This window comes from Pagrus pagrus (assembly GCF_965226575.1).
Source record: "Pagrus pagrus genome assembly, chromosome: 20".
Lineage (NCBI taxonomy): Eukaryota > Metazoa > Chordata > Actinopteri > Spariformes > Sparidae > Pagrus > Pagrus pagrus.
The window spans coordinates 27,683,670-27,702,563 of NC_140207.1; the positions used below are offsets into that span (position 1 = coordinate 27,683,670).

The window sequence follows — 18,894 nt, forward strand, 5'->3', positions numbered from 1 at the left end:
AGAGGCACTTGGTGGCACATGTAGTGTCTTGTTCTCCATTCCTCTTCCCAAGTCCGATCCTGCATACACCCCGCCGTCGCTTGTTCTCCCAAAGTCTCCCACCTGATTGCACCTGAATCTGTAGTCTGCATCCAAGTATTTTCGTAATTGAAATATTGGCTACCAGACAGTGGTGGTGCTTGGATGACGACATGTTTTCCGTCAAGTGCTCCCAGGCAGTTTGGGAAGTTCCATTTTTCCCAGAAGTGTTATTAACCTGTCTCTCTTCTTTGTTTCCCAGAAGTGTTATTAACACAGTTGGCAGTTGCAAAGCAAAATGGAGGACTCTCAGGGATGGCTTTGTCAAACATAGAAAGAACGGCCATGCCAGTGGCTCCACGGGAGGCACTCAGAAGGACTGGAAATTTAATGACATCATGTCCTTTTTTTTTTGCCCTACATACAGCCAAGAAGGTCTGTATGAAATGATCTAACAGTGATTACAGTATTGACGACAATATCAACTTTGTGATTATTCATGGTGTAGCAATAGGAACTATTGTTAGGGACCATTGTTTAGTTCCAGGGGACACACAGACTTGTTCGTGAAGTGACACCATATGAGTTACCAGACCAAGCTGAATGTACCTTACACGCTAAAGTTTAATAAAGTTTGCAACCCAGTGGGGTGAAGCAGTAAGAACAGTGTACAGTTCTTGTGAGGAAGTAGCAGACTTTAACATGGTGGCAGCGGAAGAGGACTCGGTCTGAGTATGTGAAAGTTTTCTCCGGTTGGAAGAGAGTTACCTGATGCTAGCTTTAGCCGCTAGCATTAGACTGTCGTGTGATTCCACGGAGGGACTGAAGCCGCCGCAAATGCTGTGTTTGGACTCCAGCAACCTTTCTAAAACATGGAAGAATTGGTGGGACGACTTTGCTCTCTATGCAGATCTGGCGATGGCGGAAGCTGATGATAAACAGAGACTACAAAGGCTACAAAAATGGCCGAACCGGACGTCGGACTACAAATTGCGGACGTGACGTGGGGGAAGTCACGTTCGTAGGACTACAAAATGGCCGGAACGTGATTTGGGGAAATCGCGTTCATAAAACTGCCAAAATGGCCGGGTCGTGATTTGGTGAAACCACACGCGGACACGAATTCAAAGGGGTCATATTGATTTTGCTGAATCATATACCTGGAATTCAAAAATGGTGGACTGAAATGTCAGCCAAAGGTAGTCACTCTAACAAGAGCGCAGGATTTTGAAACAATGGCGATGGTTACACCACCACTGGCCTTATATGCACTTTGATTGCACACAAGATTAATTTAGAGGGAAAATGACCCACTGTCCCAAGAAAGGCAGCCGCACTACCAAGAGGCGTCCGCCTCTAAAATTATGAATGGGAATACTACGAGACACGCGTCTCTTATGCTATAGCGAGGTTATTACCCGTAAGTTTACACCACGTTACTCATAAGATCACGACACCCTCATACGACTGTATATGGGTGTGTGTGTGTGTGTGTGTGTGTGTGTGGAGGTTAGTAAAAGGGAAAGAAGATAAGTCGGTGCTTATCAGACAACAACGAATAACACAACAGCCATGAAATACACATTGGAGGTCAGCAAGCGGACCGAGGTTCGCTTATCGTCCACTGATCAGACAGAAAGTACGACGTACAGTGATCACACGGCGGCAAGATTACACAGCTGTCCAGCGAGTGGATCAGCATAAATAAGCTCCTTTGAGAGCGCAATAACACATACAATCAGCACAGTTATAACATAGGTAGGACTCGGCGGTCCCTTCACACAAAATGTAAGCACACGCTTTACTATCTGTCTCTGCCCAAACAAAAGCGTCTTACTTGGGTCGCTCGTTGCGACTAGCGTGCGTCCCGTCCGACACGAAACTCCAACTCATTTGGATGCGAGCGCGGGATCAGCTGCAGCGTCCTGGCAGCGAGTGATGGCAGCGCTGTTCTCCCGTTAGTGGAAGTGAAACAGCAGGATCGATCAAATGGAAGGACCGGACCTCGGTGGTTCCGTCTCCTTTTGAAGAAAAACGTTCTTCCTTCTGCAGGCGGTGAGGAACGGCTGGGTTGTACAAAAAGAAAAAGAAACACAGTCTCTGTCTCGTCCAGCGAGTTAAGAACTGTAGCCTAGGTCAAGCAAATTGAAACGTCTCACCACATTAACACCCTTTTGGCAACAACTGAATAAAGCCAGAGCTTCTTCACAGCATCACGTTACCTGGGAAATGCAACGGGCAGCGGGGCCCCCTGACCTTTATGCCCTGAGTGACGTCAAGGTCATCTGGCCAGACTTTTATGGCCTGCGGCAACTTTGGCCCAATCAGGAGTGGATTAAAGTTTGGGGACGGACTGTACCTCGAAGTACAGTTTGCCAGACCTTTGGGCCTTGGCCCAGTTCCTTTGTTCTTGAAAAATCATGCTGGTTTAGGAGTGCCTTGTAGTAAGGCTTCTGGGTTTCCTTACAGGCCTCTCCTTTGTCTGCAATATCTGATGAAGACCCAACACAGTCAAATGTAAAGCTAAACCGGACCAAAGGTGGAAGAAAAGTGTGAGTACTATAGCAACAGAAGATGTGAGTGATGAATATGAAGATATAACATGTATAACTGTCACAGACACTGAGATAGTGGATGACTCAGGCAAAGTGGAGACAGACTCAGGCAAAGATATGGACCCAGAGAGAGTAAGGAATGGAAAAGAGGACACTCAGCTTCTCTTCACTGGCATGCTACTAGACAAAGACATGGTCAAATTCCAAATAGAGTGGGTGCTAGTTGCAACATCATCCCCATTAACCTGCTGAATCCAGACACCAAGCTAGAACACACCAACAGTGTACTAGTTATGTACAACAAAAGCAAGCTGAGGCCAATGGGGAAATGTAACATTAAAATAAGAAATCCAAGAAATCACAAGCAAAATCGCTTGGAGTTCCAAGTGGTAAATGCAGACAGTGCAGTGCCTCTGCTGGGCAGGAGAGCCAGTGAGGCAATGAAACTGATTAAAGTGCACCATGAGAATATCATGACAATAGGCGGTAAAGTCACAACAGGAAAACCTGCAACAGAACAGTGGACAACAGAACAAATCAAAACAAGTTATGCTGACGTGTTCACTGTAGATGGCTGTCTTGAAGGAAAATACAAAATGGAGATGGACAGCACAGTAAAGCCGGTGCAGCTGCCAAAGAGATGGGTCCCAGTGGCCCTGATGAAACCACTGAAGGAAGAGGTTAGAGACCTGCAACACAGAGGAATAATCACTCCTGTAGAATGCAGCACAGACTGGATCAGTGCTATGGTGGTAGTACAGAAACGGAATGGCAAGCCAAGAGTCTGTATTGATCCCAAACCCTTGAACACAGCACTAAAGCACAGTCACTTCCCACTTCCAACCATCGGGGACATTTTACCAGACTTATCTTATTACTTATTAAAGCTAAAGTGTTCACAGTGTGTGACGTCAAGAGTGGATTCTGGCATGTACAGCTGGAGGAGGAGTCCAGCTATTCGACAACCTTTGCCACTCCTTTCTGACGGAACAGATGGCTGAGGATGCCTATGGGGATAAGTCCGGCCCCTGAAATATTTCAGAGAAAGCTTGCACAAGCGTTGGACAATGTACCTGGTCTGTACATTATGGCGGATGACATCCTGATCACAGGACAAGGAGAGACACAAGAGTAAGCGAAACAGTTTCTTGACAGATGCAGTCAAAAGAACATAAAACTAAATGCAGAAAAATTCAGACTAAGGCAAAAGGAGACCACATACATTGGACACCGTCTAACAGCAGATGGACTCAGACGCGGATCCTGAAAAAGTGCGTGCAGTGGAGCAGATGCCAGCACCAACAGATGTGAAAGCAGTGCAGAGGCTCATAGGTATGGTTAATTACCTCACCAAGTTTTGCCCTCACCTTTCAGACCAGTGCAAGGTGTTGAGAGACCTGACACACAAAGACAGTGAGTGGAAATGGACAACAGAGCTCGAGGAGGCATTCCTTAAACTGAAAGAGACAATAGTGAATGCTCCAGTATTGAAATACTAAAATCATAACCCTGACGAGGAGCTGACAGTCCAGTGCGACGCTTCAGACACAGGTTTGGGTGCAGCGCTCATGCAGATTGGGAAGCCAGTCGCTTTTGCAAGCAGGGCACTGACACAAACTGAGGGGCGCTATGCACAAATAGAAAAATAGTTTTTAGCAATGGTTTTCAGCGTGGAAAAATTCCACCAATACACATATTGCCGCAACGTCACAGTCCAGAGTGATCGCAAGCCATTAGAAACCATAGTACGAAAACCCCTATTGAGTGCACCCAAAAGGCTGCAGGGCATGATGCTGCGCATAAAGAAATATGACTTGGATGTCATTTATGTGCCTGGAAGAGACATGTTGCTGGCTGACACCCTCAGCAGAGCCTATCTTCCTGAGAGTACACCTATGGAAGCGGAAGGAGAGCCTGTCAACATGGTGCAACACTTACCAATCTCATCAGACAGACTACATGACATAAGGTCTGCCACAGGAAAAGACAATACATAGCAGCTTCTCATTAAAACAATGAGCCAGAGATGGCCCAAGGATAAGTCACAGATACCAAGTAAAATCAGGTCTTACTTCTCATTACAAGGAGAATTAAGCCACCAAGATGGAATAGTCTTCAGGGGTGAGCGTGCTGTCATTCCTGATACACTGAGATCAGACATCACTAGCCGATTACACTCATCACATCTGGGTGTTGAAGGATGCCTACGTAGAGCTAGGGAGTGTGTCTACTGGCTGGGTATGAATGACCAGATCAAAAAGTATATAGCCAAGTGTAATATCTGTAGATCAATGGACAATAAACAACAAAAAGAAACACTAATGTCACATGAAGTGCCAAGTAGGCCATGGGCAAAGGTGGGCACAGATCTGTTTGTGTTTGACAATAAGTACGATCTCATCACTGTGGATTATTTCTCAAACTTTTGGGAAATAGACTACCTGGCAGATACTAAATCTACCACAGTGATAAAGAAACTGAGAGCTCATTTTGCCCGCCAAGGTATTCCAGATTCAGTGATCTCAGACAACGGCCCACAATATGCGTCCCAGGACTTCCAAAAATTCAGCAGACATTGGGGATTTCAGCATGTGACCTCATCACCTGGCTACCCACAGAGCAATGGCAAAGCCGAATCAGCTGTCAAGACAGCAAAAAGACTTCTTATCAAAACCAAAGCAGCTGGGCAGGATCCTTATCTTGCACTTCTTGACCACCCCAATACACCGTCACAGGGCCTGGAGAGCAGTCCAGCACAGCGACTACTCAGTTGCCGTACCAAAACACTGCTGCCAATGAAAGCAAGCCTGCTAAGGCCAAAAGTTGTTCGGGTCAGCCAGAATCTGAAGAACAAGCAGCAATGTCAGAGTACATACTACAACAGATCAGCTAGAGACTTGAACAGACTTACCACGGGTGACTGTGTGAGGATACAACCATTCCCAACCCACACTGTCTGGAGACTAGGCAGGGTGCTGAAGCCAGTTGATGGGTGGTCCTATGAGGTTCAGTTGCACTCTGGAAGTGTCATTAGGAGAAATCGCAGACACCTCAGGCGTGCACCTGGAGTGACCTTCAGTGACCCTATTGATATTGAGATCAGCATCCCCAGTCCGCCACAGGCTGTGGGATATGAACTTTCAGAGACTGTTCCTGTTCCTCACAGTGTCACAGCAGGACATACACCCAGAGACACTGATAACAGAGACACCCCTGTCACGACCAGAGCTGGTCGCACAGTGGTGCCACAGCGATATAAGGACTGTGTCTTATCATGCAAATAGATAAAGTGATATTATGTTGTTTACATGAACTTTACACTCTGGAAAAGTAAACAAGCACAAAAGTTATGGTTTGCATTTGTTGATATTGACATTGTGGTTATTTGCACACTTCAAGTTCTTAGCTAATGGTTGAGGAATACAAACCGTGAAAATGTTTATGTGTGCGGCGTTTTCAGTTTTGTTAGTTGCTATTTTCATCAGTTGCTGAAATAAGATTTTGATTGAACATATGGAACTGTTTATGATTTAGTATTAAGCACTGTTAGTGTTAGAGTTTTTTGTTGACTTAAGTAAAATTTTGAGATAACAGCTTTAACTCTCAAAAGAGAAAGGATGTAACAATAGGAACTATTGTTAGGAACCATTGTTTAGTTCCAGGGGACACACTGACTTGTTTGTGAAGTGACACCATATGAGTTACCAGACCGAGCTGAATGTACCTTACACGCTAAAGTTTAATAAAATTTGTAACCCAGTGGGGTGAAGCAGTAAGAACAGTGTACAGTTCTTGTGAGGAAGTAGCAGACTTTAACACATGGTACATTGCAAATAAACTGATGGATTAGTATAATCATGAAATCCCTAAGCAAATAATTCCTATTAGATAAATGAACACAAGGACTGAGTTTTTGTGTTTTTCTCCTATATAGTTCAAAAAGCAGTCTGGGTGCTACTCCAGCTGATGAGGAGAGGTCACTGACACCGCACTCACTTTGTGGCTCAGATGAGCTGCACAGCATCAGTACAGCTGTGAGACCACCATCTGTGTCTCCAGCTGGATCAGAGACACAGCCCTGTACTTCTGGGGAGAGGGACAGGTCCCACAGGTCCCGCAGCCCAGGACAAACAGCAGCGCTACGTGCTGCTGATACCAGCAGAAAGGGCAACAGACAGCAACCCACGGACGTGGAAGAGCGGCTCCTTTCTCTTTTACAGGAACCAGCCCTTTCCTTTTTCCTTTCCTTTTATTCCTTTATTTGTCCCGCAAATGGGGAAATTTCTTAGTCACAGCAGCCAAAGGACAGTATCACACTTAAACAATAATAGAAAGTAAAAAATAAACAATATAATAAGAGATAAGAAATAGAGTTTAACTTGTATATACATAGTATCTACAATATGAACTTGGTATTTACAATGTGACATAGTATTTATAATATGGACAGTGTAAGTATAAACAGTTTGGTACTTTTATTTACAAACAATAAATAATAAATATGGGTGTTAAAAATTGTCCAAACCAGAAAGTGTGTGGATATGTGCAGAGTTTTGTATTGCACAGTGCACAGTGAGGTCTACTGGGAGCAGTGCTGGTTGTAGAGTCTGACAGCAGCAGGAAGGAAGGACCTGCGATACCTCTCCTTCACACACTTTGGGTGTATCAGTCTGTCGCTGAAGGAGCTGCCCAGTGCGGTGATGGTGTCCTGCAGGGGGTGGGACTCCTTCACCAGCAGCGATGACAGCTTGTCCATCATCCTGCTGTCTCCCACCACCTGCACTGGATCAAGAGGGCATCCCAGGATGGAGCTGGCCTTCTTGATAAGTTTATCAAGTCCCTAGACCAGAAACAGACCTGGACGAATTGTATCATTTTGCCCTCAGCCTTGGTCCCTCTCCTTAATAAACTTGACCACAGTAAATGCCAGCAAGCCAAAATAGGCATTTTGAAGTTGCTGCTTAACCTTGAGAGCGGCACTGCACCCCAGCAGTCGGAACAACAAGGTGTGTGCCAACCTGGCCCAAGTCTCCCCACCCCAACTTTACGACGCCCCAGGCCAGGAATTCACCACCAGGGTCCCCTCCAAACCCAGCAGATGAACCCGGGCCCATTCATGCGGATGTTGACTTCCAGTGATGAACCACAGTGGGAAGAGGGTGCCACTATACACAGACCTTTTGAGGCCAAGTTACAATTGTATATAGTGGTTTTTGTTTGCTGTGGTTTTATATTTATACTTGAATATTTGTATTAAAGAGTTTGTAGATTATTTATTTTATGTTTGTCATTGCTTTAAATTTATATTTTTTATTTTTTCTAAATTAAACATTTTTTCTCAAGCTTGTGGTCAGTGATTTATTGTCTATATAATTTCAAGCTCACCTCAGTGCAACAGCCAGTCTCTGCTAGGGTTCTATGGCAGCTCTGTAGTTGGTAGACTGTCTGGTGAGTTCATCGCCAATGAGTGATAGGAGCTCATCCATTTGCTCTGCACTCATGTGGAAATAGCGATGATGCCATTGACTGTCCAGCCGCAGTTCAGCCACAAGATGATAAAGATCCCCTTCTTCATTCCTGCGTTGGTTCAGTGGATGGACCCAATGCAAGCTCCTTCTTTCACCCCTCCTCTGTCTTGCAAGAAGGAGAAGATGGGCTATTGTTCTCCTCCTATGAACAGGCACTGAAAAATACAGAAGAATTTTTGGAATTACTTTAATATTACTGTGTAAAAACTGAAACACATTCACTAGATTATATTCTCTCATAACTGGACTGGACACTGCAGCAACTTTGTTTTTGTTAATGTTTTCCTGGTACAGTTTTATCTCTTTTCTATTGGCTGTAGCTAAACCGATGTAGGCTTATCAACATAGCACATTCTAAACCCATGGTAGAGAGACAAATCCAAGCAAGTCCACCATTCCTCTACTCCAGGGGTCAGCAACGTTTGGCACCCGTGCCACGGGTGGCACGCCGCGGTATAAACACTGGCACGCTGGCACCTCAGTGTTCCTCACTTTATGTGTCCTGATTTCATGGGTTTGAGTGACAGCTCCCGCCGCAGTTCTGTAGCCGCGGTCCAGCCCACCTTCCCAGAGACCCGCACACATAATGTTATCAACAATGGCAACGTCGGTTGCTATAAAGGCCAAAACTAGGGCATTCCAGTCCTCCTGGACACAAGAGTTTGGTTTTGTATTTTTGAAGGACTGCTGTGTGCACTTTATGCTGTGAGAATGTTATGTGCCGAACGTCAAGTGTTAAACAGCATTTTGAGACGAAGCACGAGAAGACTTTCAGAGAATAAGCAGACAAAGCAGAGTCAATTAAACGTGCTGTGTCCAGGTATGATATACAAGGTAGTTCCCTCAGTTTTTACCACTGCTAAAAATCACAAGACAGAAGCAAGCTATTGCATTGCGCATTGCATTGCAAAGCATGGGAAGCCGCTTACGGATGGCGAATTTATCAAGGAGGCTTTTCTCAGTTGCTCATGCTCTTTTTGAAAGCTTGCCAAATAAAGAAACAAAAAAAAAAGGGATGGGATGAGGTCTACAAAGGTTGGGGTGGGTTGGTGGGTCCTTCACCTAGTCACTGTTGATGTGGCTATTTTGTTAAGATTACAGATAAACTGTTATTGTTTTGTTATGCTACAGATACAGTTGCACTTTTTTAAAAATTATTATTATTATTATTATTATTAAGCTTGAGCAGATACAGGCTTTAAGACAAGGCACTGTAGTCTCAGTTTTGGTTTGGCCTCTCTTCCCAGACAGAGCAATATGTTTATTAAAAGCAGTGTTTTTTAAGATGTTTTTTTTATTATTATTATTATTATTATTAAGCTTGAGCAGATACAGGCTTTAAGACAAGGCACTGAGGTCACTGCTTCAGTTATGAGATTGAATAAATTGATCTGAAATTGATTAGAATTGATTGATATTGATTTATCAATATCGTGCCTGGAACAGCAGTTTATTTTTGAACACACAAACAGCTGAACAGACCAGAAGTCTCTCCCAGCAAACACCCCTTCACTCCCAGTGCCACAAATACATTCACAAACCGTAATTACAACACCAACAGAACACCCACAAGTCATTGCGCCACAGCCCACAAGGGGCACTACACTGCCCCCACCCAGCTGGATTAGCTGTCCTCAGCAATCCATGTATCAACAACAAAGTCCTGAAGGTGCCGAAGAAGCCGGTGTTTCCTGCGTGTTGTGCGTCGCGGGCTACCCTCAGTAGCCTGTGGGGGACTGGGTGGTAAGGCTGGCTGTTCCCCCTCAGCATGCTCCGTAGATGAAGCCAATGGTTGGTAGGGTGCCAGACGGCCTCTGTGAAGAACCACCACCCAGTTCCTCCGAAGTAACCGCACCTGGTAAACAACATAGGACAGTTTCTCCAGGTCGGTGCAGGGCCCCACCCAGTGGCTATCGAGCTTAGGGTAACATCCCTTTTTCCTCACTGGGTTGTAGACCCACACTTGAGCACCAGCTACAAAGTCCTCCCCTTTGTTGTGGAGATCGTAGGCCCGTTTCTGCTGCAACCTGGCCTCTGCTAAGGACTGCCTGGCGAGTTCATGTACCTCTCTCAGCCACTCACAGGGGTGGTAGTAAAAGTCCAGCCCTGGTTCTCCTCCCACTTCCTGCTCTGGAGGGGGCCCAAACACCAGATCCACTGGGGTTCACAGCGCATGTCCAAATATCAATGCTGCAGGGGTGCACTTGGTTGATTCTTGCACTGCTGTCCGGTATGACCACAGGACCAGGGGCAGATGACGGTCCCAGTCTCACTAGTGGCAGTTAGTGAGAATATGGGGTCGGTAGTGGGGAATGGGCCCAGGATGTCGATGCCAACCCTCTCAAATGGTGCCCTACCCAATACTGCTGCAGGGGGCATGTGACTGTCTCATGGGGCCCTTCTTGGCAGTGCAGGCATCGCAGCGGTGGACAAACAGCTCCACAACATGACAGCAGCCTGGCCAATAGAATCGTCCCCTCAGCCGGTGTTGGGTCTTGGCTACACCAAAATGTCCTGCCCCCACTGAACCATGGACCAGCTTGAGGATGTGGCTCCGCAGGCTGCGTGGAACCAGAAGCTGCAGAACCTCGCGTTGACCTCCCAGCGACGGTATAGGAGGCCCTCCTGGGTTACAATGCAGGGTCACTGGGAGTACAGTGCCTTGGTCTCCAGGTCTAGCGCTGATACTGCTGCCCACTCCAGTCGTTGCCTGGCCCCCACCCAGCTCCAACTGACCAGCAGATCTTGCTGTGTTGTTGTGGTGTCTGCCAGCCTGTTGCCAGATGTCGAAGTCGTAGTCTCTGAGGATCTCCATCCACCTGGCCAACTGCCCCTCTGGTTTCTTGAAGTTCAGCAGCCAGGTGAGTGAAGTGTGATCAGTCTGCAGGATGAACCTCTGCCCATACAGGTATGGTCGGAAGTGGCAAAGGCCCAGGACAACAGCCAGCAGCTCTCGGTGGATGACACAGCCTTCACCACTGATGACATGGCCCAAGAAGGAGACCTTCCCGCAGAATAAGTGGCATTTCTTGGGGTTGAGATGAAGTCTAGCTCGGCAGATGGCTTGGAGGACAACATACAGGCTCTGGAGCACCCCCTGGAAGTCTGCAGCATGGGCTAGGAGGTCGTCAAGATACACCACACAGCGGTTGCGGGGTGTGTCAGCCAGGACCCTCTCCATGAGGTGTTCAAAGGTTTCAGGGGCATTGCACAGTCCAAATGGCATCACCTTAAACTGCCACAGCCCCTGGCCAATCAAGAAGGCTGTCTTAGGGCAGGACTCTGGTGTCAGCTCCACCTGCCAATAACCACTGCATAGGTTGAGGGAGCTAAACCAGGAGAAGCCAGCAATGTAGTCCAGGGCATCATCAATTCATGGCAGAGGGTAAGAGTCTTTGTGAGTGACAACATTTAGACGCCTATAGTCCACACAAAAATGCCAGGTGCCATCCTTCTTATGGACCAGGACTGCTGGGGCTGCCTAGGGGCTGTTTGAGGGCTCAGTGATACTTGCCCAATGCATCTCCTCAACTTTCTGCTGGGCAGCCAACCGCTTGGCAAGGGGAAGGCGTCGTGGGCAGATGGGGCGGTCCTCCCCTGTGTCTATATGGTGGAGAACCAGATTGGTGTGGGTGCAGTCCTCGTCTTTGACAGCAAAAATGTCACTGAAAGTCTGCAGTAAGTCCTTAAGCTGGTGCTGCTGCTTCCTGTTCAAACTCTGACAACTCCTCGAAGAGGTCGTTGATGGCCCCCTTGATCTCCATGGTCTGCAGCTGGGGTGTGATCGGGGTTTTGCTGCCACTGGAGGGCGTGGTGGTGTCGTCCTCTCAGCTGAAGCGATCCTCACTGGACGGCTCTGATACTTGGGTTGGGGTCTCAAGGTTGCTGGACTTATGAAGGACCATGGTTTCAGTGCCCAGAGAGAGTGTTGCTCTGGACACATCCACCACAGCCCCCCACTTGTCCAGGAGGTCGAGGCCAATGATGCAGGGGTCCTGGATGTTGGCCAACCAGAACTGATGCTGCGTCTGCTGGCTTCCCACTATCACTTGAAGCGATCTGGTTCCCATCATCTTGGCACGGTCGTCGGTGACAGTAGTGATGCACTGCATCGTGGGGCTCCACCCCCAGGGCAGTGGTCTTCTGGAGTTGGGCAGGATCCCTGGGCGGACCAGAGAGATAGTGGACCCGGTATCTACCAAGGCTTGGCAGGTGGTCCCCTCAAGGGCACAGTCCAGATATAGTCCATGGGTCTGACCCAGGTGTCCAACTCATGGTGTAAAGGAGTTGGGGGTAGAAACTACTCTGGTGGGCGACAGCTCCCCTGCACTGCTGCCCTGGTCTAGTTTGACGACCCCATCGATGGCTGGTTCCTTGGTGTTGGAGCAGGGCAGTTTCGGGTGATGTGGCCAGGGACCCCGCACCTGTAGCAGCCTTATTCAAGCCTTCTCTGGTGGCATTGTCATGGAGTGGGTGTTGCTTGTTGCACGGCTGACTCCTTGTCACTGTTCTCACAGGTGGCCTGGCTCACTCAGTAGGCATCACTCGGTAGGCATCACTGCGGCAATATCCTTCCAGGCATAGGACGTGTTCCACTCGCTCTGTCTCTTCCAGAGCTGCTGTCACGGTGCTGGGGGAATGCAGTCGGAGATGTTCCTTCTTACTTTCAGGCTGGAGGTCCCTGATGAAGGCCTGAACAGCAAGCTCTTCCTGCACAACCTCACCGAAGTTGGGATGTCCCCGCCGGGCATAGGTGCGTAGGTCTGTGGTGTAGGTGCCCAGGCTTTCACCAACTCCTGTCCTGCACTTGGCGAGCTGATCTCTGGCATCATCGGCGTGGGTACAGCGTCCAAATCGGTGTTGAATTGCTGTCTTCAGCACCACCCAGTCTCATAGCTCTTCAGGTCTGAGGTCGATGAGTATCTGCAAAGCCCTTCCCTCCAAGGAGAGGGCGACATGACCCCAACTTCTTCAGCTGTCCAGGCGTTGATCTGTGCCGCTAACTGGACCTGGATCAGGTAAGTGTCTGCTGGCTCTTCTCCATTGTAGCACAGCAGTTTCAGAGCCACTTACAGCGGATTTTCAGGCTGCTCCTCCATCCTCTCTGTTTCAGCGACGCTGGCGGCAGCAGTCCCAACAGTCGCTGCTGGGGGCAGTGCGAGGCTGTGCCGCTGGCTCTGGCCAGCATGTCCCGTGGCAGCCAACCCGTTGACTCCGGCGATAACGTGCCACGGCGGCCGGTCCGTACACCGCTCGTGCCGGGGATTACTCTGCCCGTCTGGCCGCCCGGAGTGACCTTTCACTCGGCCGTATCAGTCTGCTCTCTTCCATCTGGGCGAAAAGAGAGTCGATGTCGTTCCAGCTAGTCATCACGGTTATCCCACTTCTGACACTAATGTGACAACCGGGTTGTCAAGGAAACACTCATGAGTAGCATGCCTGGAACAACAGTTTATTTTTGAACACACACAAACAGCTGAACAGACTGGAAGTGGGGGCCAGGCAAACACCCCTTCACTCCCGGTGCCAACATTTTTGTCATCTTTGTCAACTCAACACAATTTAACCACAATTTAACCAAAGGAAATGAATTAACACACACTATCGCAACTATTTTTCACATTGTCGTATTTACAGATACATTTACGAACTGTAATTACAACACCAACAGAATACCCACAAGTCATTGCGCCACAGCCCACAAGGGGCGTTACACTATAAATAGTTATGGCGGCTAGTATGACGGCCACCACATGGTGTTTTTGTGATGCCTCCATCTCTGAAAATGTTCAGGGCCCCAAAATGTACAACTATACGAAGTTTCATGCTTTAATGAAAAAGATTCACCTCAAATGTGTTGCATATCACACAGCAGCATAACATGGTTGACGTCTTACAATTCAAAATTCTAGTAAAACACAGTCCACTTTGACTGTGTTTGGTCATTAAGCATTATTTATGTAGACACAGTGGCATCCTCCTCTCCTCATACCTGAGTATTGTGTTCTGTCATTTCTGAATGCTGTTCACCAATCCAGTGCAACAGTTTGATCTGGGATGTTAGGAGTTAGCCATGTCTTATTGAAGATGTGGGCACTGTTGCTGAGTGAGCAAGAGTTGTATTTAATACATTTTATTATCCTGAAACCGGACATTAGCCAGAAGAAGACACGGTAGAGGAATTTCTTTCTGTGTCCCACTGGTCTGGCTGGACGGTCGGGAGATGCCACTGGCATCAGCATTGGGAGGCGCTCTGCTTCAGTAGAAAAGGGGAAAAAGTAGAAAATTAGTAACAAAGGTGTAGCAATGCTCTACTACTGCTACTGAGAAATAATTATATGAAGTCATCTGGAAAAAACTGATTGATGAAGTCATGAAAAATTGAAATGATAGAAATAAAGCACATGTGAGAGATGGCAAAATGTATATCTCTGGGATCTCTAGGTACTCCAGTTGGTAAGATTAAGGTTAAAGGACAAAAAAAGACAACTATGGCTCCTGGCTCAAAATCAGTGTACATCTTTCACACAGCTGCTACAGTTTCTTACAATGTCTATATCTATTGCTGTGAGTGCAAAAAAAATATTATTGAAAGTCAAGCACTGATTAAGGAATAATTTAAATATCGTGGACCTATGAACACGTTCGGTTATTCAGCAACATGTGTAATGGTAAAATACAAATTATATACATGTTTAACATTAGGAATTAGTTATGGATGAACAGTCAAAGTTTATAGCCATTGTTTCAATGTAAAGGACAGTTGTGATGGTATAACAAGCTGTGTGTTTCCTTTTTTCACTCACTTCCAATTTTACACCCTAAATAAAAAATCTGGCATTGTTAAGATGAAGTGGTGATGCTGATCTTGATGTGGTTCGTGTGTTGCAGGTTGCGATGTCTTATAAAGCAGCTGGAGAAGGGGGAGGCATCTGTGGTGGACCTGAAGAAAAACCTGGAGTGTGCTGCCTCAGTCCTTGAATCTCTATACATAGAGGAAACCAGGCAAGGAGCTTTCAGCTCAGTTCTGTTTTTATTGAATTACTATACCTAGACATACTGTGTTATCATGGTTGCCTAAAAGTGGGGTAACAAAATTGGCGACAGGCAAGGAATGGTATGCTATGAAACTTTAATTTAAACAGGAAATTTGCAGATTTTCAACTTGCTTTGTATCACTACAATTTTGGTAGTAAATGCAAATGAACAATATTAAACTTCTCTCCATTTTGCCTGTACCAACAGTCCCCCACTTACTTGCTGGCAAAAATCCACTGAAATGTGTCATCTAGCAGATTTTAGGGCTGTTGTACAGTTTGCTGTTCCACAATTTTGTGACTGCACCCACAGAAACAAAGAGTATAGTGCTCCGCTCACTCTCTTCCTTGTTTCGAGAGAGGGTCTTCTCACCAAACTCTGATCAAACAAGTCTGAGCAAGGTACTGCAGATACACTATAAAACAAGATTATACACATATACAATATATACAACACATGGTTGTGTAATGAAATCAAAGTTCTTAATCTCCTTCATGCACATAGTACATATATAGAGTTATTTCAATAGAAATATCCCTAAACACACAGTGCCCAAACGACTCTGAAACTCAGAGCTCAACCTTACCTTAACGACTCTGTAAGGACACCCACACAGAGTTTAAATGCCTGAGGAAGCCTTTTGGATGAAAGGTGAAACATCTTCAATAAACTGGAACAAGTCCAGCTGCCTATGATACAGAACTTAGATTTACATTTAGGTTGTTTGTAGGTTTTTGTTATTTTGTGAGCAAAAGTGAATTCCACAGCCCTTTTTCTTTGTTTTGGGGATTTATATCTTCCATAGGATCTCTTTCTTCATATTAGAGGAAAGAGAACAGCCAAAACACACTTATGGGTGTTTATTTTAGTTCTAGGTAATTACTCAAATTACATATTTTAAATTAGATTATAGATTTCAACATACAAATTCAGAAAAGTTGTGGAAAAAATGAAATGAAAAAAATCACCATGAAACTTCCCTAGTTGATTACTTATATTGTGCATTTAATTACTTATTCGTTCATTTTTGTACCACAACTTTTCTGAATTTGTATGTTGAAATCTATAATCTAATTTAAAATATGTAATATTATTGTACAATAACCTGGCCTGACAGACATAAAATCCTTTTTTTGTTTTGTTTTCCTTTCAATCTCTATTTTTGATATACTAGTGTGCAAACGCAAAAATGTGCACTGTGTTGACTTTCACGCAACCAATTTTAAATCTTAAGCATTATGCTGTGGAAATGATGTACCGCTGCAGCCCTAATATGTGCACACATACGTTTATATACACAGTACATACACGTGTGTATGCCTAAATATGTGTGTTTGGGTGGGCGTGTGGGTGTGTGTACAAGATTCCATACCTAATGTGCAGATCTACAAACCAGTGCAGGTATTTGTGTATGTAGGAAAAACCCAGATAGATGTGTGTATCTCAGTATACTGTAGTATAGCACGACTCAGAGACAGTTGAGGTTTTTCTTAAAATCAAGCTTACTTGCCAAAGATGGGTTGGTACACAGGAAATCCACAGAGAGATCAGGTAAAGAAAAAAAAGGACATGTGCAACACAATTATAACATCAGCGAACAGAAAGCAACCCAGTAAAATTCCAACCCCCCGCCCCCCCCAAAAAAACAATTCATAACCATTGTTCCAACAATAACACATACAGTTTCATGTATGTCACTTTGTGACATGTTTTTAGGTAGACTTATGTAGTTATTTTTCTTGTGTTTGTTGTCCCCTTCAACTCCAGTCTCCTCTCATCTGTATTCTGAATGTACATTTCTCATGGATATGGGGAAGCATACAGAACATTTGAAGAATAAATGTCTGTCAGAACGTATGCAGCATTAGCTTTATATATGTAATATCTAAGGCTGTCAATCGATTAAAATATTTAATCGTGAATAATGGCATGGTTGTCCATAGTTAACTCGCAATGTATCGCAAATTAATCGCACATTTTTTTTACCTTTTCTAAATGTACCTTAAAGAAATATTTTCATGTTTTTAATACTCTAATCAACATGGAAGTGGACAAATATGCTAGCTTAATGCAAATGCACAACAGGATTCATTAAAGTCAGACATTCCGCAACAATAAATGCACATGAACATACTAGTCTACTTGCCAGGAATGTGAAACCAGAAATGTTGAGTACACCAAAGTTATATGTTAGAAATGTACAGTATGGGTCCCCAGCATTAAGAAACTGCCGGATGCTAACTTGCATATGTTGACCATTTTGCATAATTAGCATTATGAGCATTCATTAGCATAATAGCCTATATGGGCAATATTTTAGCAACTGCTTGGCCGATTTGGACAATATTGGAGTGGTTTTGGGGGTTATTGAGGATGCTTAATCCATTTCTGACATTTTCAAAATTCAAAATAGCAGTTTAAACAAAAAGTGGCCATATTTCAACCCCTGGTGGGCCGATTTTGATGAATTTTGAGTCAATTTAGAAGTTTTAGAGGACGGTGAATCTATAAATATAAATTGTAGGATATTGATGTAGAAAATTAGGACTACGTAACTAATCTGTGGTTAGTGTTAAATTACTCCAGTTACCAGGGTTAGTCTAGTGTTATTGAAATAAATTATAACATATCCATTCTGAATGTCATTTCCTTTCTCCTGTGGGAATGCTGCTTAGTGGCTGGCTAGCTAGCTAGTTAGCTAGCCAATGTCCATTGTCATGTCAACTGTTCCTGTAACATGATTACAAGTTTAAAGTTAAAATTCATTCCTAAAACAACATACACTACTGTTCAAAAGTTTGGGGTCACCCAGACAATTTCATATTTTCCATGAAAACTCACACTTTTATTCATCAAATGAGTTGCAAAATGAATAGAAAATATAGTTGAGACATTGACGAGGTTAGAAATAATGATTTTTATTTGAAATAATAATTTTGTCCTTCAAACTTTGCTTTCGTCAAAGAATTCTCCATTTGCAGCAATTACAGCCTTGCAGACCTTTGGCATTCCAGCTGTCAATTTGTTGAGGTAATCTGAAGAAATTTCACCCCACGCTTCCTGAAGCACCTTCCACAAGTTGGATTGGCTTGATGGGCACTTCTTACGTACCATACGGTCAAGCTGCTCCCACAACCGCTCAATAGGGATGAGATCTGGTGACTGCGCTGGCCACTCCATTACAGACAGAATACCAGCTGACTAGTTCCCTAAATAGTTCTTGCATAGTTTGGAGGTGTGCTTAGAGTCATTGTCCTGTTATAGGAGGAAATTGCCTCCGATCAAGAGCTGTCCACAGGGTATGGCATGGTGTTGCAAAATGGAGTGATAGCCTTCCTTATTCAAAATCCCTTTTACCTTGTACAAATCTCCCACTTTACCAGCACCAAAGTAGCCCCAGACCATCATATTACCTCCACCATGCTTGACAGATGGCGTCAGGCACTCCTCCAGTATCTTTTCACTTGTTCTGCGTCTCACAAATGTTCTTCTGTGTGATCCAAACACTTCAAACTTAGATTCGTCTGTCCATAACACTTTTTTCCAATCTTTCTCTGTCCATTGTCTGTGTTCTTTGGCCCATCTTAATCTTTTCCTTTTATTGGCCAGTCTCAGATATGGCTTTTTCTTTGCCAATCTGCCTAGAAGGCCAGGATCCCAGAGTCGCCTCTTCACATTGAGACTGGCGTTTTGCGGGTACCATTTAATGAAGCTGCCAGTTGAGGACCTGTGAGGCGTCTATTTCTCAAACTACA

At 45.1% G+C, this 18,894-nt stretch overlaps 1 protein-coding gene across 1 annotated transcript in view; it reads left to right on the forward strand.

Moving 5' to 3' along the window:
- Window positions 1-18,894, forward strand: part of LOC311249589 (dual specificity calcium/calmodulin-dependent 3',5'-cyclic nucleotide phosphodiesterase 1A-like) — a 368,687-nt gene that overhangs the window by 62,144 nt on the left and 287,649 nt on the right. Inside the window, exon 4 of the mRNA XM_084340750.1 lies at window positions 14,993-15,106. Coding sequence (XP_084196876.1) covers window positions 14,993-15,106 — 114 coding nt within the window. The remainder of the gene's footprint in view (window positions 1-14,992; window positions 15,107-18,894) is intronic.